We start from the raw sequence: 23,318 nt of genomic DNA on the forward strand, positions 1-23,318 counted from the left end.
CCCCGCCGCCGCCGCCCGCAGCAGCAGCAGCAGCAGCATCATGCCGGTGCGGAGGGGCCACGTGGCCCCGCAGAACACCTACCTGGACACCATCATCCGCAAGTTCGAGGGGCAGAGTGAGTGCTGAGCGCCGGCCCAGGGGGCTCCTGGCACAACTTCCCCGCAGGCGCCGATCCCCGCTGGGCGGAAGGGGATGGATCGGGAGGGGACCCCGCTGCCGTCACTGGGGTTCAGCTCCAGCGGGACAGCCGCAGCGAGGAGCGAGCCGAGCGGTGCTGGCAGAGAGAGGCAGTGCGAAACTGGGAGGGGGGAGTGTTGCCTCGACTGGCACAGTGCCTGCAGCTGCTTGTAAAAGCCCCTTGAGAGGAGGCATGTGGTCCCCTAGTACAAGACCCGGAGATCTTGTCACGGCTGGGAAGGGGCAGGGGGCCCTCCCAAGGTGACTGCTTCAGAGGATCTTTCTTTTCAGACTGTGTGTGTGCATCTGATTCAGTGCGGCCCATGTAAAATCTGGTGTCGGAGGGAGTCTCTTTTTTTTCTGCACTGGGGGCGTGAGGTGTAGGCTGGCTAGGGCTGTGGGCTCTCTGCAGCAGGGTGATTCAGTCACTCTCTGCCGCCCAGTGGATCTGTAGCTGGCAAGGGGCTGGGATCGGTCCTGGTGGTGAGTGACGTGATCCTGGCCATGGGGAGTTCATGGAACTTGCCTGGTGTATCAGTCTGCCTTGGCAGCTGCAGCCTGGAGCTGCCTGTGCTGGCTGAGGAGCTAACCTGGAAATAAACAGACCTCTCCCTGCACCCGCCCCCCCCAGCCTGCTGGTCTGGGGAGTGGGGGGGAGGGAGTCAAACGGGAACTTGTTGCTACTTGCAAATCTGCCTGCTGCCACTCCTGATAGAGGGCCCCAAGATACTGCTAAAGTGGCAGCTGCAGAAAAGCCATAAAGGTTGCCTGTCACACTTCCTTCCCCAGTTGTAGGATTTCATCTCTTAAACTTGCCTCTCTGTCCATTTTAGAAGCAGGATTTAATCTCTTCCCAACAAGCCTTGGCCCTCCCTGGGAGGCAGTGAGGTTTGAGGGACTCAGCAGAGGACGGAGGCAGGAGCTGCTCAGCTCTAATCCCTCTCTCTCTGAAGGGCCTTTGAGTGGTTTAACCTTTCTGCATGGGCTGCTTCCCATCCGTTCCAGTTCTGCACCAGTGGATGCAAGTGCTCTACCCTGATTACCAGTGGTATAAGGCGAGAGATAGACCAGGCCTCTTTTCCTCACTGGACTCCCCCTGTCTCTGCCCCCACTCCCCCACATTCTGGGACTTTCTATCAGGAAAACCCATTTATTTCTGGCTCTCCACTCCATTCTGGATTGTATTTGCCAGGCTTCCTGCTGTGAGTCACTGAAACCCCCAAGACTTTAATTCCATTTCCCTCTGAACCGGGTTGTGCTGTCTGGTTAAAATCAGCATCCTCTTTTCCCTCTGCCCACCAGTCCCAGATGCCCACTCCCCTCCCCAGTTCTGCCCTAAGTCTCAACTCACTGAAATATTGGTTAGAAAACTAATCCTCTACCAACCTGGCTGCTCCTCCCCTGCGCTGTGTCCATGTCCGCTTTGGAGGTAGTGGCAAGATGCAGTTCAGGGGATGAGGATTGAGTTTGCATTGACTTTGGATCAGAAGGGGAGGACAGGGCAGCTAAGTGAGCAGGGCAGTAACTCTGTACTCAATCTCCTGAGTTCTATTTTTGACTCTATTGCTCACCCCCTGTGTGGTCCCAAGCACAGCACTGACCCTTAGTTTAACTAGCTTTGAAATGGCCATATAAAGGACCACTTCCTACCTCTCAACAGTGTTGGAGCTAGAGCTGGGTGGATTTTTTTCAGTGAATAGAAAAAAACTCCAGAAAATTGATTTTTGGAGGGATTAAAACTAGTCCCCAAATGAGGTTAAATTAAGTGAATAGTTTTGACCCCCCAAAATAGGGGTTGTGGGGGGGAATTTCTGAAAATGCCAGAGCATTTTGTTTCAACAGCTTCCAACATGGCTGATTGGATTTGCAATTTCCGAATGGTAGTTTCTGGCAGGGAAAGATGTTATAATCAGGTTATTTTTATAATTTATAATTAATATTTTTATAATTGCCTGAGAAATGATTTGGGTCAAATGAAACATTTCAGGGTGATCCAAAACAAAACATCCTTTCATTTCTTCAAAAATGTTCCCATTTGTCTCAGACTCAGTTCCCTGCTCTCCCCCCACCTCCCTGATTTTTCATTTCATTCACCTGGACCTGAAAATGCCATTATTCACCCAGCTGGAGATTAATTCATTAATGTTTGCAAAGTGCTTTCTAATCCACCAGTGAGAGGCCCCAGGGAAGTGACGAGGGGAATCCCCCAGGTCTGTCCCTTGGGTATTGCTGGTAGGTACACTGAAATCCCTCCTCTCAGGGCTACAGCACACATCTCCAGACCTTTGGTGAGTCTGACACTTTGGTTTGCGAATGCACATTCCCTGCTAGGTGGGAAACGAAGCAACAGCAGAACTGGAATAAACATGCTGCAGATGCCATTCCTATGTAATCCGCAAGATTAATTAGGGACTGTGCTAATAGCTAGACTCCAAATGGACCCTCTGCATTTAAGACCTGGCTCCAGCTTCAGCCAAAGCAGATGCCACCTCTTGGGAATTATGTCCCTGCCCCCAGTGCCAAAAGGCATATTTTGTTTGTAGTTACATGCCATAGAATTTGCTGGGGCAGAACCAGGACCTGGGTTCAGCCCATTCTTGTCGGAAATGTCCCTCTCCCTGCAGATCTGAGCAGCTGCACTTCATGGCAGCCACACACCACGCTCTCTAAATTGCTAGATTATATTAAGGACAGGAGATGAGATGCCTGCTCTAATCCTACGTATCATCAGCCTGAGCTTTACAGGGCAGCTTCCCAAGAGAGCTAAAGCAATGTGAATAGGCAGGAGAAACCTTCTGTGCTTGGGCAGGTCGACCTCTCACATTGTTGTCTTTGGCATTGCCCAAAGGCTGCCATGAGTCATGGATGGCTTGGCTTTCCTGGTGTTTCCCAGCGTAGGACATGTTTGTCTTTCCAGCATTTGCCCTAGCACACAGTAGAACTCATTAAGAAATCCTCTCAAGGGGAAAGCTAATGTAGGTGGTCTATACTGAGCCTTCTGTGTTGCCTTCAGTGATGAAGCCACCTCAGCACAGCTGTGCCCCATTTGAAGAATCTGGTCTACCAGGGCAGGTACTGGATTTAAGCAAATGTTGAAAAGAGTGAGTCTGGCTAGGTTAAGTATCTGCAAAAAGGACTGAGGGGAAAGTGTGCTGCCTGGAGTATGGATCCAAGGCCAAGAAAAATAAAACTATAAAATGGAAAAGCTAGCAGCTGATCCCTCAGTCTGATTCTGATACTCTGGATTTACTCCCACCATAACCAGAAAGACAGATTCAGAAAGCAGAGAGACATAGTTAGCCCTTTCACAGCATCTAATGAAGTGAGCTTCAGCCCATGAATTTATGCTATATATATATCTATATATATGGTCTATAAGATGCAAATCTACCCTTCCTTTAAGGTTCAGAGAGCCTCAAGATGGGAAAGACCTCCCTATATCACCTCCTTCCTTGGAAAGCACCAAATGATCCCCTGTGGTCCTGTGTTTATGTAGCTTCAAAAGCTATAGGCTTCCACTGCCTCCCCTGGGGAACCATCCCACAGGAAAACCAGCCTCACTGCCACAAAGAGGATTCTGCTATTCTGCCTGAATCACCTCTTTCTTAATTCCATCCTATGGGGGAGCTCTTAGACTGGGTCTCCCAAAGGGAAGGGCTGGAAATGGCATTATCGGGAATACTGAAAAAAGAGGGAATGCAAGGCAGTGTGGTGCGGGCAGCAGAGCTGGGAGGCACCTTGGGCCAAAGGGCAGGGCCTGGAGCAGTAATTCTACTTTTCCTACCACCCTACCATTGAAGTCACTAGTTCTATGCCCATTGATGCTAGATCTGAGCATCCAGCCCCAGGCTAAAAGTTCTCCATTTTCACAGGCAAGATCCCTGAGGGGAAGGGAAAATATGTGTGTAGGAAATATCCCTGCCTCGCACCAGAATGACAATGGCAGTGAACTTGATGCACTGTACGAATTAGCAGAGGGTGTGGCCAGCAGAGGAGAAAGATCCCCTTTACTTCCATCTGTCTGGGTCACCAGCATTGATAATCAGGGAAGGAGGAAACAGCAGGTAGTTTGGGACATTGCTGGTAGAGGCAGCCATGCATGAATTTGCACATTGATCAGGGATCAGAACTTTGGGCCTCTATACTTGGCATTATTGTGAAACCATGGACTGATCACCTGTCCCCTCCAGGGCTTGTTTTCCCATCCATACCTAGAGATCATATCTGTGGACATTGTGCAAAGTTAGTGTCTGTCAAACACCATGAGATCCTCTGTTGGGAGATGGTAATGACAGCCCCGTGAATCTCTGGCCGAGTCACATTCCAATGATGATGATGTCCCACTAGGATACTGGGAAAAAACATGCTGAACAAAGGAGTGCCTAGTGTTTTATTATCTCTAGTATTCCAGGAGTCCCTTGAGGTTCCAGCTGAGACTGAGCCCCCCTAATACTAGGTATTGCATGAAGACTTAGTAAAAAGCAGCCCTTGCTTCAAAGAGCTTACAGCAGAGAAGTTTAGGGACAAAGTAACTGGTTCCAGATCACACACTAGGTTTGCAACAGAGATAGAAACAGGGTGCAGGTTCTCTGGGTCTGAGCCTGTGGCTGGGACCTAGTCCTCTTGCCTGTGAGATCCCCACTGACATGAGAACTGCAGTGGAGGAGCCTTGTCAAACCTTTGTGCCCAGCTGTGCAGGTGGACTAGCTCTGGCCACACCCACCTAACCATCCTATCCCAGGAAGCATTTCAGGGGTCACCTCTTGTTTTAATCCTTTGCTTCCCATGTTTCTCTACAGACCGCAAGTTCCTCATTGCGAATGCACAGATGGAGAACTGCGCCATTATCTATTGCAATGATGGCTTCTGCGAGATGTTTGGTTACTCTCGGGTGGAGGTCATGCAGCGCCCTTGCACCTGCAACTTCCTTACTGGGCCTGACACCACCAAGAACTCCATTTCACAGCTGACACAGGCCTTGCTGGGCTCTGAGGAGTGCAAGCTGGAGATCCTCTACTACAGGAAAGACAGTAAGAGTCCTGCATTGCAGCACCTGCCTGGGTTCTCCCAGCATTGCAGTGCCATGTGTGTGTCAGTGTGGGGTTGGCATGGGGTAACTGGCTGGAAGTTTCACCCCAAGAGTTGTTTTTCATGGGAATGATTACAATGTAAACAGCACCTAGACTGGTCTGGCACTGGGTAGAATAGAGGTTTGATTCTCCCCTTACACTGATGGATCTCCACATCCTTTGCCAGCACAGAAAGGATTTGGGATCAGGGAAGTGGAGGTAGGAGGAAGTTGTACCTGTTGGAAGAACCAGTGATATGTACACCAGACAGAACAGAAGCAAACTCTGTGCTCTGGGAGCATTCCTTCTGTTCTTCTCTTGCTCACTCTTCCTCATGGCCTGTCCAACAATGACCCTTTTCTCCTGTGCTCCCCAATGCTGGTGCATTTTGTACATCTGGTCCCAGGTCACCTTCCTAGCAGTGAGATGCACTGATCTTAAAGCTACCCAGCCATGCTGGGCTAATGGAACCTCTGTGAGCAGGTTACATCCAGCGTTCCCTCTAAGCTGAGCGGTGTGTGCGGCTGCACAGGCGTGCCTGGCAGCGCGGCATGAGCGTGCCCGTGTGACTGAGCATGCCACGCAGCTTAGAAGGAATGCTGCTTACATCCACTCTAAGCATCCAGCAGCCCCAGTGTGCCTGGTTCTCTGTTGCTCTGCACCTGGTGCTCTTTTTGACATTGCAGTGTTGTCACTCTTCTGACATGGTAGCATTTTGTACCCATTTTTGCATGGAGGTTTCTGATTGCATGAGGTGCAGAGCAAGATCAGGTGCTATGTGCCATTCTAGACTTGCCCCAGGCCATGTGGGGTCAGGATCTGGCTGACTCTACCTGCACAGGGGAGAAGAGGCAAGGTGTGGGAATGGCAACTTGTTCCCTGAGCCTTTGTGCATTTCTTGAGATACATGAGTTGAGCAGAAAGTTCTTCTGTCAGGGCTGACCTCCAACACTGTATTGGACAGAGCTGGGAGCCAAAGCTTGGACTGTACCTGTTTCCAAACCTTTGATGGTAATTCCAGTCTCAGAGACCAAACCTTGATCATCTCAAGTTGTCTCCAGGGTGACTTATCTGGCCATTATCATAGGATGTAAGCACTCCTCAGACTTCTGTGTAGTCATCAATGGTGCCTCAGGGTGGTGAGGGGAGCAAGGGATTTTTGCCCCAGGCCCAGGCATTCCAAGTGACCTAGACCAGCAGGTTCTTTTAATAAAAGTCATAAATGACTTTTGTATAACACTTAAGAATGTTTGTGTTAGAACACTTCTAGGGCACATCTGCCCATGTCTAAAATATAGAAACAGAGCTAAAAATCACCATGATCCTACACTCAGGAGGTAAGGACTTGGGTATCAGCTGGGGAGGTGGGGCATTAAAAACTCCTCTTGGACACAAGAATTTCTGGGGGTGACAATGGTATTTACCTTCACAAGCCCCCATAAGGCAGGACAGGGCAGGACTGTTATCCCCATTTTACATGTGTGGACTGAGGCACAGGGACATTGAGGTGACATATGAAGTTCACAAAAGAGCAGTGATATGAACCTGGGTCTCATGAGTGCTGCTTTAACCACTAGACCAGTATTCCTATGCCTGTCTATGCGCTATATAAATATGAGTTCCCTGGACCGAGAAAGGTTCCTTTTGTGCTAAGCTTGGTGGTTATATTACCACATAGCAGGCTAGCCCAGAGCCATCTGAAAAGCCAGTAAGGTGAGTCTGGTGCCTACAGGAGAAGAGATGTGGCTAGACTCATTTCATGGACATAGGCAGAAGCCACCTATGGGCAAACAATGTTTCCTAGCTTGGGCTCATGAAAGCTTATGCTACATAGCTCTGATTTAATTAGTCTAGAAACTGCAATCTACCCTGATCTCTTTCCTACTTAGCAAACGCAAACATCTATTACAATCCCAGGAGCATAGGAATACTGGTCCAGTGCTTAGAACAATACTGGTCCAGTGCTTAGAACAGAGAAATTCTTCTGTTGCAAAGAACTCAGAAAGACCACAACTGGACAAAATGTTTTTAACACTAGGGATTCCTATTTGAATTCTCTGAGTTAATACTGTGAATCATGTTTCCACACCTAATGGTGCTAACATTGCCTGGCACCCCACATCCCTTTGAAAGGATCTCAAGGCACCCCAGGGTGCCATGGCACCCTGGTTGAGAATCACTGGGCTAAGCTGTAGACAGCAGGAAGTGACGTCAGTGCCAACAGCTGAGAACTCAGTGAAATTCCCATTGGCTTCAATGGGCTTCAGTGCAAAGCCCAAATACTTCATTCCAGGTGGTTAAGACTCATTCTCATTCAGTCATCCCAGTGCTGCCATATCTGCTGATGGCATCCAAGCAGCATTTTCATCCAGCAGAATATGCTTGTGCATGCACAGATGGATTCATGCTAAGATGAAAATGAAGCTTTGATGGAAAATACTGGTGATTAGTTCTAATGCTGGAGGGAGCTAAATAAATATTTAGTGCTTGTTGCTGCACACGGGCAGTATGTGCAGGACTCCCAGCAATGTCAATGGGAGCTCCACTGCGGGAGGGTTAAGAAGATCAGGCACTTACTAGACAAAAAAAATGCATTGTTTATAGAAATAATCATCTCAATTACGATAGAACCTACAGACCCAGACAGCAAGCAGGGCACAGGGATGCAGGGTGCCCTATGCATGCATAAACTAAAATCAAACCTGGACGTTTTACTACTTAAATAGGCACAGGTGGGGAGGGCAATAGCTGTGAAATGACTCCTATGGTTAGAAAGAGAACAGAACCCAGATGTCTTGACTTTTAGCCCTAGTCCCTATCCACTGGGCCAGAACCATGCTGTCCTGACTATCTGCCCAGTATCCTGTGGGGTAGGCAACACCCCTTCTCCCCACACCATGTTTTGCATTCCATGTGACCCTGACTGCTGCTGCTGTTTACTAGGCCAGGCTCACACAAGTTTTTGCCAGCAGTTATAACAGTGAGGAGTATGATTTTCTCCTAGAACTCTGCATACTGATCAAGTCCTCTGGCATGTTTGCCAACAGTTTATTTTGCTTAGGGAGTTGCTGCAAACTGCACTAGCCAAAGAACTTCACTGTCAGTAGAAGGTTTGCCCACTCAAGGACAGTATTATTGGTGTACCTCTCTGAGATGCTTCACACACATGCATAGTTGCTGGTGCAGATTTGGGGAAAGCAGCCATGTATACCTGCTAGGCCACAGGCAAGCTGCTTTGTCAGACAGGTGCTCAACAAATGCCACTTCTATTTGAACACAGGATGTTCCATAGTGGACTAATAGCGGGGCACATGCCCCCCCTGACAGGGCTGTCCCTGCCACTGACACCAGCGTCTGTGGGTGCTCGCCAGCTCTCTCCCTGCTGCCAACACTGGTGTCTGTGGGTGCTCACCAGCTCCATACCCGCTGCTGCCGCCAGAGTCTGTGGGTGCTCACCAGCTCTGTCTCCACCGCTGATACTGGCTTTTGCGGGTGCCCCCCCCATACTCAGGAGGCACCAGTTGCCCACGGGATGTTCTCATGTCTGTTGAAAGTCCTACTGGAAAAAATAAGACTGCCCTTATGCCAGCTCTGAACTCTGCTTTCTAAGTGGGGGCTGTACTCCTTGAGTCCTACCATTATTAATGTCTCTCTGAGCCCAGCAGCAGCAATGACCTCATTAGGTTTTCCCCGAAGGCAAGAACTTCCTACAGGAGCATTAATTGCTCTTTTTCTATTTCAGAAACTTTAGAAAATGGTGCCCAGTGACTTGCCTTTCTCTGTAAATAGATGCATCTGTGAGGAGAGGGTCTGTGTTACACTGTGCTTGCTCTGTAAGAGCTGTGGGCCTGAGCACAAGGGGCTTACCTCAAACACAGTGAGCTGACAAGAACACAGACGATCTCCTCTGTCTTGCAGGGTCTGAACACCCTGAGAGAAACAGAACATAGGGGCTAGAAAACTGTTCCTTGTAGTGTGGAACTGGGCATGAGCATGCTTGTTATGTTCATACAAAGGGCTTGATCCTGTAGTGTGCCAAGCTCCCTCATTTTCTCAGTTCCCTGGGGCAATGCAGAGCGAGTGGGCTGCTCCAGTCTGTGGGACAGGAGGATTCTTCCCTGCCCCTCCCTCCATCACTGTGTGAATGAGATGGGATCATGTGGGAGCAGGATGAGTGTCTGCAGGGAGGGGAATGAACCAGTGTGCTGTCTTCACAGAAGGGTCACAAGGGTCATGGAAAGTCACTGTGTGCCACTGAGGCTGTGTACTATCTTTTTCTTCTACCCTCAGTAATTTCCAGGGCTCCACTTCCTAGCTTAGTTCCTGTGGATACTGTGATAGAAACAGCCCCGTGGTGTCCAGTGCTGGCCAGATACTGATCAGGCTAGGACTCCCATGTTGCCTACAATGTAGGCATCAAGAAAACACAGGAGAATGTGCGGACAGGGCTGCCAGCATGTAGGTTGGGGGGAAGGATTTGGGTGGCAGGGAACCCTTGATTGTACTTCTTGTTTGGCAGACACAGTGAAGCTAGAACCCTCTCCAAAAATGTTGTGCAGTGGCAGAGGCATCTCATTACAGACCTGAAGCCCTGAGCCCAGGCTGAGGGCTGTTCCTAAGCTGACCCAGCTGTTGGGAGTCATATTTTGTCCTGTACTTGCACAGTGCCAGGTGCTTCACATTCTTTAGATCCCTGCTTCACTGCTAGGCCGCCCACGCACTACTGCAGTCCGAATGATAAACAGGGCTTCTGGAACATCTCTCCTGGAGGCTCTGCCCCCTCCTCCTTTCTGTCTGAGCTCCTCCTCTGGCTCCAGAAGAAGCTCAACAAGTTCAGCACTTGCTTTCTGAGCTGGATTTTTTTTTTCAGCCTTCAAGAAAGCCATTCATGTCTATTTTTAAAACCCTGCCCCACTAGCAAAAAGCTTTTCCATTGTCTCCCCACAGTCCTCAGCCTGCGATCACTCAGCCCATTATAAATGGGTCTTATCGGCAAATAAAAGGCTTGCTTTATAGGGAGCTGCTGCTTAATTAAACAGCGGAGGCTCAGAACCCGATCGTCTTCCTTTTTTCTATGTCATAGCCAATCTTCAGGCTGTACCTGCTGTTTATTACTGCGGTGATCCCAGCTCTGCAGCTTGCTGGGTTGTTTTGTTGCTTTTGTGAACCGCCAGTGATGTAATAATGTCCAGCACCTTCAAAGCACAGATCCTGGCTCCTTTGAACACTGCTGCAAAGTGCTGTGTTCTTTGCTGGTGATTACTCATTGAGCAACAGCACTAAGGGTATTCTAGCTGTACAAGTGGGGCACAGAAATGACTGTGGGCCTCAAAGCACATGTGTGCATCTACATACATGGACATCTGCAAATGCTTGCCCACGGGTATGCATGCATGCTTGCATGTTCACTTATGGCTGTGCATGTAGATGTGGGTATGTATGTAGGACTATAGGGATAGAAGTTACACATAAACAGGTTTAACTGATCAGAAACTGGTTTAAACCTGTAACAGAACAAAAGTCCAGTGCACATAAATCTGTGTCAAAATGGCCCAAACTGGTTTAAGATAAACCTGGTTGAATGTAGTATCAGACTTAGCTGATTTAGGTCAAACTGGTTTATGAAACTTCTGTCCAGACCCCTTCCTGGTTCAAGTTACATTGGAATCCCCAGCATCCCAGCATGCTTTGCAGCTCTGGACTGGGCTGGGCTGTCTGCTTGAGCAGAGTAGGGTTGGCCCAGACCCTCTGCTCCCTAGCCAGAGCAGTGAGGGCTGGCTGACAAGGTGGTAGGGGTGGGAAACCTGGCTAGCACAGCCTGGTCTGCATGGTGGGGGCAGAGCGGCCCCTGCCAGACTTTTCCCCATTGGAGTGGAGGGGGTGGGGGGCATAGGCCAGCAGGCTCAGGGGGAAGAAGTGGAATTAAACCCCTCTTCCTCCCCTCTCCCACCCACACAGGACCCCAGCCTGGGTGTACCCAGCTTTCCCCCCTGCTCACCACTCTAGTGGTGGGGGCATGGCCACAGCCTGCCCGGGCAACAGCCTCAGGCAAAGTGTGGGGGAGGGAGGGGCCATATCCCCTCTCTCCCACTCTCCCCCTTCACCTGAAGTGCTGCCCTGGCCTGTGTCTGGCCATGCCCCCCCAGCTCAGCTTCCCTCCAGCCTTGCAGCTGCTGTGGAAGGGAAGGCAGGGCTCGCTCTAGTGACCCCCAGCTTCTAGTCTGAGCCACTGCAGGCATGTGGCTGCATTTCTGGAATCAAAAGTGAATGTCTATTCACTTGCAAATTGATTCAATATATGCAGGTTTGACTAACCTGCAGAGATTGATTCAATTCAGGCTTGGGGTTTTTGAATGTCTGTACTTAGCCTGAATGAAGGTATAAGCATGTATAACTCAGGCTCCCCTTAGATGCAGTACCTAAAGTGGAGGGCAATTGGCCATCAGTGGAAGGACACTGGTTGACTATCTTTCCCAGGAAAATGTAAAACTGGAAAAGACCTATTGGATCATTCAATACAGCCTCCTGAAGAGGCACACTATTTGGCTCCCTCCCGAGGCTGAGAGGGGATGCACTAGTGGAAAGCAGAGGCAGGTCCCATCCATCCCAGCTGAGCCCTAGCACCTCTGAGAGCTGTAAGCAGGGTTCAAATTACAGGGGAGCTCAGGGGGGCTGAGTCCCCCCCATAAGAGACAAGAACCCCAATGGTTTGGTCAGTACCCCTTCCATTCCCCCCCCCCACCTGCAACACCTGGAGCCCATGTGCCACAGTGCACCACCCCAGGCCCACCTAACCTGTGCCTTTCAAAGCAGCCCTGGTGGCAGCAGTAGCAGCTCCTTCCGGCTGCCACCACCGCTGGCCCCAACCCCATGGTACTGGCAGGGACCCATGCACACTGCCCCGATCTCAGCCAATTTTTTTGCAGACCCCCTCTACCCCCGCCAAGAGTCAAAGTGTAATTTGAACCCTGGCTGTAAGTGTCACATCCAGATGTGCCCTGTGACTCTGGGCTGCCTGGGGCCAGAGGCTCTGATCTGGGCCACTCTGAAAACTCAGGAACCCTTGATGTAATTATTACTTCATTCATCACAGGCAAAATCACCTCATTCACAAACTGTGGGGCCTTCATTCAGGACTGGCTTCAAACCACAGGGGTAACAGGAAAGCAGCTCCAGTCATGTCGGTCCCCTGGAAGGCAGGACACTTCACATGGGAGTTGCTCTGTGACTAAGGGTTGGCTCCTTTCACTGACCAAGGCAGAGGAAGAAGCCATTTCCTGGGAGTGTCCTTCCTGCAGTCAGGATCTGGGGCTCTCCTACATTAAAATACAGACACCTTGCTGCTGCTATAGCTACTGCAGAAGCCCCCAGCAGTGCCATTGCTGTTCCAATCCCCTGGGTGGTGATTACTGCTCATCTCCTTTCTTTACTGCCTGCTGGTTGACAAAGCCTGGTCTTTTGAATAAGGGTTCATGCAGACACCCTTAAAGGCATGGCTGTTTTACAGCGTGGGCTCCCAGAGCTCTCATTTCTGCAATGACGCCAGATCATATCTACTCAGCTCCATGTAAACATGAGCAAACAGCCCTGCCTGGAATCCAAAGGTCAGCCCAGATTCTTTCCCTCCCAAGCACTGCAGTTGTAACAAGGATCTCACAGCCCTGTGTGATGGGTGGAAACTCCCTTCTCTTCACTGATGCCCTCAGTGGTTTCCAAGGCATTTTCAATGGCATAACCAATTGTGACTTCACAGGCTATTGTGCTGAGGACACACACAGAAGAGCTATGTTGTCTCCACAGGGTAAGAGTGAAAAAAGCAGGAAATGCTTAATTCAGCCACTGAAGCCAACAGCCTGGTAAAGTAAGAAAGGGGTTACTTTTAGTCACACTCTACCCCTTTTAACAGCACAGAGTGAGGCAGAACACATGGATAGGCATGCATGTCCAGGCCTATTCCCAGCTCCACCATGGACTTGCCTTGTGAGCACCACAGATCCAAAAAAAAGTCCAAAATTTTCTGATGAACACCCCACCACCCAAAATCCACATTTTTCATGATTAAAATGAAACACCACTGTGTGTGTGTGTGTGTGTGTGTGTGTGTGTGTGTTCACGTGCCTGCGTGTGTGTGACGCCACTATATATGAAACACCACTATATGGTGGTTTGTTTTAATTACAGAAAAATGTGGGCTTGGCAGGGAGGGGGGTAATCAGAAAATTTGGGGGGGTTTTTTCAGAGAAAACCAGGGTCTGTGGTACTCACAAGGCAAGTCCATGGTGGAGCTGGGAATAAGCTTGGACATGCATGCCCATCCATGTGTTCTGCCTCACTTTGCACTGTTAAAAGGTACCCCTTTTAGAGTGTGACTAAAAGTAACCCCTTTCTTACCTTACCAGCCTGTTGGCTTCAGTGACTGAATTTTATCAGAGAAAACCAGGATCCCTGGTGATCTCAGAAGAAAGTCACTTCACTACTCAATGCCATAGTTTCCCCATGTAGTGACACTCATACCATGCCAAAGGTGTTGAGGATTGCTTGTTCGGGAAGCAACTCCAGGCCTTTGGGTGCTAGGAGCTGTAGGAAGGTAGGCATTATCAGAGACCCACAAGATGGAACAATTAAAACTTCTTCCTTCTTCTCTCTGTGGGAGTTCTGTGACCTGTGGAAAAAAGACAGCCTTTAAAAATAGATGCTATCAAAAAGTTTATGAAACCTATCTTGTTCATACCAGATATCTTTTTTTAACAAACATTGTCTTTCACTAAAATATCAATTACAACACTTGGCTGGATTTCAACAATATAAGTGAAAGTTGAATTGCTTCTTTTATCCATTATACAATAAGAATTTTTTTAAAGTTTTAGGAAATGCCTCTTTCCAATAGGCTAGCCTATAATATGGGCATGGTGTGGTACAGGTGCTAAGGCACATGGTTAACAGCCCAGAGGGTACAAGTTTAAGACCATAGCAGAAGTGTTCATGGCATGACCCTGTAACATTCCAAAAAATCTGCAAATTCTGCTAAATACTTCATCAAGGGCACAAAAAAGGAAAGGCCATTCCTGAGAGCAGACTCACTTGTTCTGTTATTGTTGTGTGTCTGCCCCTCCACAGTCATGGGGTCTCTGCTGATAGGTTGAGGCTGGGAAAGGTGAAAAACAGGACTAGGTAGTATGGTGCCATGGGCAGGTAAAGGTGATATACAGGACTAGGTAGTATGGTGCCATGGGCAGGTCCCTGGTCTCTGACTTGGGTTCTGTTCCTCAGATGCTTGCCTAAGTAGGCTGCCCAGTCCTTGGGCAAAGAGGCTCTAGTGCTTTAAGTGTCTAGCACACAAGGGCACTGATTGCAGGGTCTCTCTGGTGTTCCTGTGATGCCAGTGTCTGTAAACGTAGATCTTTCTTTAGATAGAACAGCAAAGGGAACCTGAATGCTTAACAATGACACATCCATTATCTATGGTGGGGGCAGCATCCTACTATCAGCCCCTTTTTGTTCAGGCTGCAGACATGCTAGAAGGGCAAGAACTGTTCTTAAGCCCTCCACTCCTATTTGTGTGCTTAGCTCTGTAAGACAGGCCTGTGCCCCAAGGCACTCACCATGTGGTGCAGACATGGCCAAAAGTGACAGGTGTGGTGTGGTCATAGAAGTGGCCTGCGTGGTCCAACCTCTGCTGCATGCATGCACCTTTCTGGGTAGCATGTGGTGGGGCCAGGAAAGGGATGTGTAGAGATGTCCTTCCCCCTCCACCTTGCAGCAGGTCCTGGGAATGCTGTTGAAATGACTGAAGCCTGACATGGCTGATTCGGCATCCCTAATCCACCCTCTTCAAAAGCCAGGAGATCAGTCAAAAGTTAATTTCCTTAAAAGATGCTTGACAGCTGGGCCGGACAGTGACAGAGTATGAGAGCCAGGAGATTAATTACAAGATCAGTCATTTCAGCATACTCCCACTGCAGGGAGGGAGCAGCCATGGGCCAACCCCATCCATCCCCAGTGCTGCTGTCAGAGTTCTGGCACTTGGGGTGGTGTTTAACAGAGTTCAAGCAATGAGGGGGCCAGGAAGGCTCTTCCTGTCATGGAACCAGTAAGGGCTGCCTTGCTCTTCAAGGCCTGCTTCAGGAGATTGTGGAGAGCATGGATGCAGTTTGTAGTGTCCTTGCTTTAATGCAAACAGGAGCTGCTGTAGTTATATCAGGGCCACTGTGAGACAGGCAAACTGGCACTCGCTTTCCCAGGTAAGCCTTGGAAAGCCCTCATGTGTGGCAGTGACCATGCCTTGCTTCCCAGGATAGATCATACCCTGTGCCAAGATCCTCACTCCACCCCTACTGTACTTGAGCTGCAACCTGTGGATGGAGATAGATGAGCTCCCTGGTATAATATGCAGCCATGATAGTGGACTCTTCCCCCCTCCTCCCCCATGCTGGTTAATGACTGAGATGTACCTCCTCATCCAGATACCATTTGGTGGCATGCAGTACTGGTTCTGTAAAAGCCCAGGACCTGCATTAAAGTCATCAACATGTACCTGGTGCCAGCACATTACAGCAGCATGAAATAGGTGGAAATCAGTGTCAGGGTTTTATATTCAGCTCATGCCTGTTTTGCGCTGGGACATGAGTGAGGGCCCACAGGAGAGCATACTTTCTCCTTGCTGACTGGGGATGCAGGGTCTGGGTGGTGCTGACACATTGGCACTGCCCAGGGAGCAGCAGCTGGCAGGCTCCATTAGCATGGAATGGTTTTCTTGTTAATCTGCATGAATCTGATGCTTATGAAACTGGAGACCTCAGCCTGGATCCAGGTACCAAGCATCTGGTGGATCAGCTGCCCTCATCCAGTTCTGTTACAGCACCTCGGGTCTAATTTGCAGCAGTCCATGCTGTTCTGTACCCCCACCTGCCTCTTTGATGCTCATCAGACCAGATTTACCCCAGCTGTAGTCCTGTCCTGAGCAGAAGTAGCTGGTCTGTGTGGGATTCTGCCCAGTAGCACCAAAAATTAGTGACCATGACGAGCCCAGGAAACTCATTTCATTTGTGACTGAAACTGTGATTCGGTCATGGGATGCAGGAAGGAGTGCAAATTAAAATACTGAAAAGTGATATGCCCTCCATGGTGTCACTGTGGGCCTATATCTAGTGTCTGATGCTCCACTGTGACCTCAGCCTGTCTGCTGCCTCCTGGGCTTTCAGCTGGCTGCTTAGTGTTTAATACATCTTAGAATTAATGAATCAGGCCCTAATTTGGCCCTATCCCACATGCAGCTTTTTGCACTGGTGCAAAGCATATGCAACACTCTCACACTGCAGGGTTATAAGACTGATGTCGATCCTACCTACCTCTGACTGATCACATTTTATGACACTGCAGCAGTGTAAAGGACAGCACAAGGAGCAAGGCAGTGGGAAACTGGGCTCTTTCTTCTGTGGCTCAGGGTTGCTGCCTTCTACCAACATCTGAGTCAAGCTCTCTTGCCCCTCCGTTGAGTTGAGGAGCAGGAAAGAATGCACAAGAAAAAGTCCTTATTCCTAGCCCTGCTCTTCATGTTCCCCACAGCACAGAACCCTTTTCAATGTGTTACTAGAGGCTCAGAGCCAGGAAGCCTTGGATTCCAGCAGGGAGGTTGTACTTCTTTGTTGGGAGAGAAAATACACATGATTTTCCACTGGTTGGTACCTTATGTAGTCATTTATACTAGTTCCAAGTTACTCTAATTTAGGAGCATTTTATAGCCACTTAGCACAGGTGTGAATGGGCTGTAGAGAGCTAGGCAGGCTCCGTGAGGAGAGGCAAACCTGATGTTTGATCTGAGATGTCTCCTGTTAACAGTGTTTTCAGGTGCTGTAGGATGTGCCTGTGAACCAGGCATTAGCAGAACACATCTCAGCTCCTGGACCCAGCTGTGTGTATTCATAACTAACTCCACCTGTACATGGATGAGCCTGAGTCTCACTTCCCTGCACCTTGTAGGGAAGGTGTAAAACACTGCTTACCTGGTCACTCACAGCAGGGTTATACCCATAAGGCTTTTGTGTCAACCAAAAGCCCAAGGCAAGGGAAATTTCAGTGCCTTGACCTTATCTCCTCCAGAAAATTTTGCAGCCATTATTAACATTGAAGATTCCCTCCCAAAATCTATGCCTAGGGGATAGGGGTACAGCACCCACAGACTCAGGCATGTTGGTTCTGCTAGCTAAACTCTGGCAATGCCACTGCATGCCTTACTATGCTTGGAGCTTGTTTTAAAAACTAGCTGCTGGAGTCATGAGAATAGATGAACATCCTGGCCTTGGTTGAAATAACAGAGTATGTATCTAGATGTAACAGGGGGTCTCTAGCCCATGTTACTTTAAGAGGGAATGAAGGCAGCATTATGTGGCTGCCAAGATTGCTAGCAGCTGAATTGGTGCCAAAGAGACAAGTAGCAAAAGAGAGTTAAAAGTCATAGCTCCAAGACAGTAAAATAACCTGCCAGCCACTTACCCCCAGCAAGCAGGAATAGGATAGGGAGCTGAACTCCAGGCATTTATTTACATCATTGGTTCCTAACTTTGGGGCATGACCCAAATCAGGGTCACAGGGGGTCCTCAGTAGGGTCATGAAGAGTCCACGTGCACACACACACAGCCTAGAAGCAGCAGGCAGGTGGGGCAGGGCTGCTGCACACAGATGTGGCAATGGCAGCACCCCCAGGCTGTCACTGCTGTACTCTGCTCCCAGCAGCCCCACAGTGCTGGGTCAGGAGGTCCTGTTGGTGGCCAATTTAGGGTTGCAGCAAAAAAAGTTTAGAAACTACTGATTTGCATGGTGCCTGCAGAAAAACTGCTGGACTAAAAAGAAATTCTTAGACCCAATTAAGAGAGCTAGGGTCATGTGCTTGGAAGAGGGTGGAGCCCAGGACCCTATAAGCCTGGCTCCTGAGGCAAAGGGAGCTTTAGGGCTTAGGATTTGGTGGAGAGAGCTGTTCCTTTGAAGTTTTGTGTTGTGCTGTTTCTGGCAGGTTTGGAAAAGAAATCCCTGGCATTGAGGTATGATTCTGTAAGTATGTTCAGAGGGAGCTGGTGTTGTGGGGCTGGTGCTACACTGCAGGCAGGAAATCCAGAAGGAAGCAAGCTGGCTAGAAGTGAGGGGGGGAGCCTTGGGGATAGGCAAGCCCTAGGCTATAGGTGGTCTATGGATAGAAGCTGGGAAGGGCCCTAGGAAAGGGAAACCTCAGGCTATAGTTGAAAGTAGGGGAGAATCTGGGGAAGTACAAACCCCAGGTGTGAGCTGAAGATTAGGATGATAGCTATAAGGCATGAGGTGTCTAATAAAAGGTGAGTGGAAGCCACCAGGGGTGCTCTGAGTCCTGTGCTATATACAACTGAGGATTATAGATGCTGTGAGCCCAGGGGTTATCCTAGAGGCAGGGCCAGGACCCTAGGGAAACTGAGCTAGGGCTGACAGAAAGGGGTCCAGTGTGCCACGCAGAAGGGAAGGGTGCTGTGGAGAAAACTTTGTAGAAGGATAATTATGCATGGCTTGAGTACCCGTGCTGAAGGTGAGCATCCTGGAGGACTGTGTTGGGGGTGCACCCTGTACATTGTGCTGAGCCCCCAGATGACTCTCAGGACTGAGAAGCCCTGAGGAAAGTGCCAATAGGGAAAGTATCTAAAGAGGCCACTTTGCCTTCTAAAGGCATTTTCCCAAATTTATCATAACATTTAACATGAAAGCACAGCAGGTGGGAAACAGGAGGTGCTAGAGAGGGAAGACAGCACAGCAGGCAAGTGTGACTTCAAGGGGGCATCTGGATGGGAGCCTGCTACATTAGGCTCCTTGGATCATGCTTTCTAGCATTTTTTTTGTAACCAAGTGCACCTAAATGGTTCCACAGTGAGAAGAGAAATCAAGAGAATGCAGACTGTTATTAGTTTAAGACTGGTACAGGCAGTCAGAAAGCCCAAGGCTGAATCGATTCAGTCTTTGCAGGTTAGTCTAAGCTGTGCAGCTTGAACCAATTAATAAATGGAAAGACATTCACTTTTGATGCAGGAAATGCAGCCACACGCCTGCAGTGGCTCAATCCAGAAGCCCGTGGGGGGGTGCTAGACCACACCTGCTAGATGGGAGGGAAGAGAGACTTCCCCCTCCCCCCCCTGCTGGAACAGAGTGGACATGGCCAGGCACTAGCCCAGGGCTAGCACACTGGTGTGGGGGTTTAAATCCCCTCCCTGGCCCACATGGGACTCCGGCCGGGGTCTGTGTTGGTGGAGGAGGGCACTGCCTGCCAGGTTTCTGCCCCATCCCCGCTCAAGGGAGGGGGGGCAGCTGCTGCCAGATTAAGGAGGGGGTGGGTAGGAAAAAAGGTAGTGGCACTAAATTCATAAAAGCTTGAGCAAGAATACTGCTGAAACTTCCTTAGCCTGATGAAGGGTTTTTGAACCCAAAAGCTTGCTTAATAATTGTTTTCCAACTATTTAAGTTGGTCTAATAAAAGATATCAGTTTCACCCAAAGAACCTTGTCTGAGCAAGAATAGTCCTTTCTCTGAAGCAAGCATGTATTGAACACAGCACTTTGGTTGCTCTGTCATGTGCTAGAGGTTGCAAAAACCATTGCCTAAGCTAAGATGCAGCCCAAAACACAGGGAGAGCACGCACAACTTAGTGTAACTTAACTGGAATGTAATAAACCAAAAAGACAAGTCCTTACTTGGGCATTCGAGTCTCCTACCTTTTACAGCTTCTGCTTTATAATGTAAATGTACTTCTCTGCATTGTTTTGTCACACTAGCTCAAGCTGTCTGAAACCCTTGGTCTCATCTTCAGCACATACATGTGATGATTATACCAGGTTTTTGCCAACACCTCCCATCTCTGTCTGGTCCTGCAGGGCTTGGCTCTGCTGACGGGTGGCAGGGGACCAGTCCCGCCAGTCCCGGTTCCCCAGCCTCTTCTCCCTCCCTCATGCCCTGGGGAAGCTGAGGGGAATCATGCCCCCTCCCCCATGGGCAACTTGTGCTGCCTTAGTCAGGGTGGGCATGTGCCCCCTCCCCCCCCCCCCCCCCCCCCTCCTGGACAAGCCGCCCGGGCTCTGACCCCACTCACGAGGGGGGGGCCTGTCCACCTGTGGCCGATTCTGCAATGGCCAATCCCAGGGGTGCCTGTGGTCACTTCTGGGAATGGCTGCAGCAATTAGCTGGCACTCCTGCCTGCACCCCCTGCCCGTTGCCTAAGCGGCGAGTGTGGCCAGTCAGGGGGTGCACTGGCCCTCGGGGGAGGGGGGGCAGTACACATGCACCCTCTACGCATCGCCACTGCCCTCCCCCTTCCCTTATCAACTGCTTACTTTACCTTCTGCCAGAGGTAGGAGGGGATGGAGTCTTCTCCTTAAGAAGAGTCCTATCTTGTCCCTTCCTCTAAGTCTCCGGATAGGAAAAAATTACCTGAAGAGCCTTGTCTGCTTATGTCCTTAGACCAACACGACTACAACCTACACCCCTGAAACATGGATAGGAAAATACATTTTGCTAGGTAGGTGGGTCAAAGATTGAGAAACAAGACTGTTAGCCCTGCAGTCTTGATGGCTCTTGGATTAATGTTTTAACAAGGTGTTAGTTACCCTTGCTGTGCAGGTAGTGGTTTGATATGCAGATGTTAAAGATATGGCAGGAAGGAAATAAACCTCCACCCCGGCCCCTTTGCCGTGCCCTAGCCTCTGCCGCTGGAGCAGCAGGCAGGGTTGGGGGTGGTCCTTGACAGGGGCTGATGTCCCCAGGTCAGGCAGACCCCACCTGGGATCCTGGGGGAAAGGGGAAATAAGCCCCCTCCCTGTCCCCTTTGCCTCAGGGGGCCATGCCAAGCCAGGAGCATCTGGTCATGCCCCTGGTGCTGCTCCAGCTAGAGAGCAGAGGGGCAGGGCCAGCCCAGCTCTCTGGAGCAGAGAGCACAGCCCAGTCCAGAGCTGCAAAGCGTCTAGGATGCTGGGGGAGTTGGATTTATCTTAAACAAGGAAGTGGTCTGGGACAGAAGCTACATAAACTGGTTTGACCCAAATCTATTAAGTCTGATACTACATTCAGCCAGATTTATCTTAAACCAGTTTTGGCCATTTTGAAACTGGTTTATGTACTTAAACCAGTTTGTGTAACTTCTGTCCCTAAGAAGTTTAAGCTAATCTCATGATTAGGAAGAAGAGTTGTGTGCAGCATCTGACACACCAGTCTTTAAGGCTGGAAGTGAACAGTGCTGTAAAGTGCTTGGGAAAGGGCCTGCCTTTTTGCACTAGGTTTAGACAGCCCCTTGGTCAGTGCAGTCCCAGGTGTTACAAAGATGGCGATACTAATCGCATGAACAACCTTTGACTCCCTATCATGTAGCCAACATCGCTTTCTAATGGAGCAGGAGAGTTGCCAGTACAGAGGCCCTAAGATGCTACAGAGCCCAGTCTGCAGTGTTTATGTAAAGGGGTCTGGTGCTATTTCTCGCGCTCGCGCGCTCTCTCTCTCTCTCTCTCTCTCTCTTTCCCCCCCCCCCCCCCCCCGGTCTAGTAGCATCATCATTAAGCAAAGAAACGGCTCTGACCTTTAAGAGGCAGCTCGTGGGAGCAATCACCACATTGATGCATCCATCAGTGTGAGACATCCTATATTCAGCGACTTCTTCCTATTAACACTTCCCAGGGCAGATTCAGTCCTAGAAAAACACTCCTGTCCCTGGTGCTGGTTCCCCCAGAAAAGTGACCCTCACACCCTTATAAGGCTCCTTGGTTATAGATGAGATGCACATCCACATATGCAGGTATGTGTGCTTGCAGCAGCTCAAATAGGAACAGCACGAATTTGAGCCAGGGATTTTTGCCTCAGCACATGTGACCGGGCATGCACTTTGGTGTGGGGCAAGTTGTGCCACTTGGGGCAAAATAAACCTGCCCAGCTCCTCCCAGATCTGCAGCCAGGGGGAGCTCGAGCTTACTTCTCTCCTGCCTGGAAATGTGCTTGAACAAAGCACCAGTAGGCAGCATCCATGGGCTCCTTGGATGCCTTTGAGGACTGGTAGGTGTGGCCCAGGGGGCTCTGCTCAGTGTTCCCCTTGAACACTTGTTTTCACTTTGGCCCTCATTTCACTCCTATCTTTTTTTTTTTTTTTTCTTCCTTGGTTATCCCACAAAATCAGTTGTTCCATTCGTCCATTAGCCTCCATATAGTGAGGGCTACTAGTTTACCGGGTGGACCTTAGAGCCCATGGCAATTTTGAATGGACAAAAAGACAGGAGCTTCTGGGGCCTGGCCAACCGGTATCTGGGGACACTAGCCCCTTGTGCCAGATGGACTGCTGAAGCAGCTCTGACAGAGTTCCCTGCACCCTCTACCCACTGCAGCAGTCTGGCAGTGGGGGCTGCTGCCTGGCTATGACCTGCTGCCACCCGTGACAGTATGTGGCCCCAAGGCTGTGTGCCTGCCAGACCTGAATGGGGACTGCAGGCCACAGTAGAGGCACCTGGACCTCTGTGCCAGCTGCCAATGGGCTGTGGTTGCACAGTTGGCCTTTGTGCGGCACTACTGCCATGTGTGGCGCCACCCTGTCATCTGGGCAGCTATTGCCTGAAAAATGTTCTCAGTGTGGTGGCCTGCTTTGAACAGTCAAAGCATGTCCTCCTGGCCCCAAGAGGTCAGCCACCTCCAGCTGGGTCCCAGGTGCCAGCCCTGAGCAGGCTCCTCTGCCTGGGTCCTGCCACTTGCCTCACTAGCAGGAATCCTGGTGTTTCCTATTTAAAAACTGCAAAATCTCTGATTTTAAAAAAATAATAATCCCAGATTCATTATTTAAAATACCCCAAAATCTATGTTCTTCCACAATTAAAATGAGAGAGGGAGATCAGTTGGGCAATGTTTTATTGATCTATTTACAATGTTAAAGCAGTTTGGAAGACTACCAGTGTCTCTCTCATCATAATAACATACAGATATTTAGAATGTATTTTTTCCTGTTTGCTGTTGGTTTTCTTATCATAGAACAGCTGGAGCTCCCCCTGACCCCTTCATTAAGTAGGATGTGGAGACAGTTGCCCCTGCACGCACAG

At 49.7% G+C, this 23,318-nt stretch overlaps 1 protein-coding gene and 1 long non-coding RNA gene across 5 annotated transcripts in view; one reads left to right on the forward strand and one right to left on the reverse strand.

The window, feature by feature from the left end:
- Positions 1-1,655, reverse strand: part of LOC112549257 — a 2,985-nt gene extending 1,330 nt beyond the window's left edge. The window contains exons 1-2 of the long non-coding RNA XR_003092634.1: positions 1,565-1,655; positions 83-275 (exon numbers count right to left, since the gene is read on the reverse strand). This is a non-coding gene — a long non-coding RNA (uncharacterized LOC112549257). The remainder of the gene's footprint in view (positions 1-82; positions 276-1,564) is intronic.
- KCNH6 (potassium voltage-gated channel subfamily H member 6) overlaps positions 7-23,318 on the forward strand; it is a 139,218-nt gene continuing 115,906 nt past the window's right edge. For all 4 annotated transcript variants that reach the window (XM_025196870.1, XM_025196872.1, XM_014516986.2 and 1 more), the window contains exons 1-2: positions 7-116; positions 4,978-5,208. In XM_025196870.1, the coding sequence (XP_025052655.1) occupies positions 41-116; positions 4,978-5,208 (307 nt within the window). In that variant the 5' untranslated portion in view covers positions 7-40. The remainder of the gene's footprint in view (positions 117-4,977; positions 5,209-23,318) is intronic.

This window comes from Alligator sinensis, unplaced genomic scaffold, assembly GCF_000455745.1.
Source record: "Alligator sinensis unplaced genomic scaffold, ASM45574v1 scaffold444_1, whole genome shotgun sequence".
NCBI classification, from domain to species: domain Eukaryota; kingdom Metazoa; phylum Chordata; order Crocodylia; family Alligatoridae; genus Alligator; species Alligator sinensis.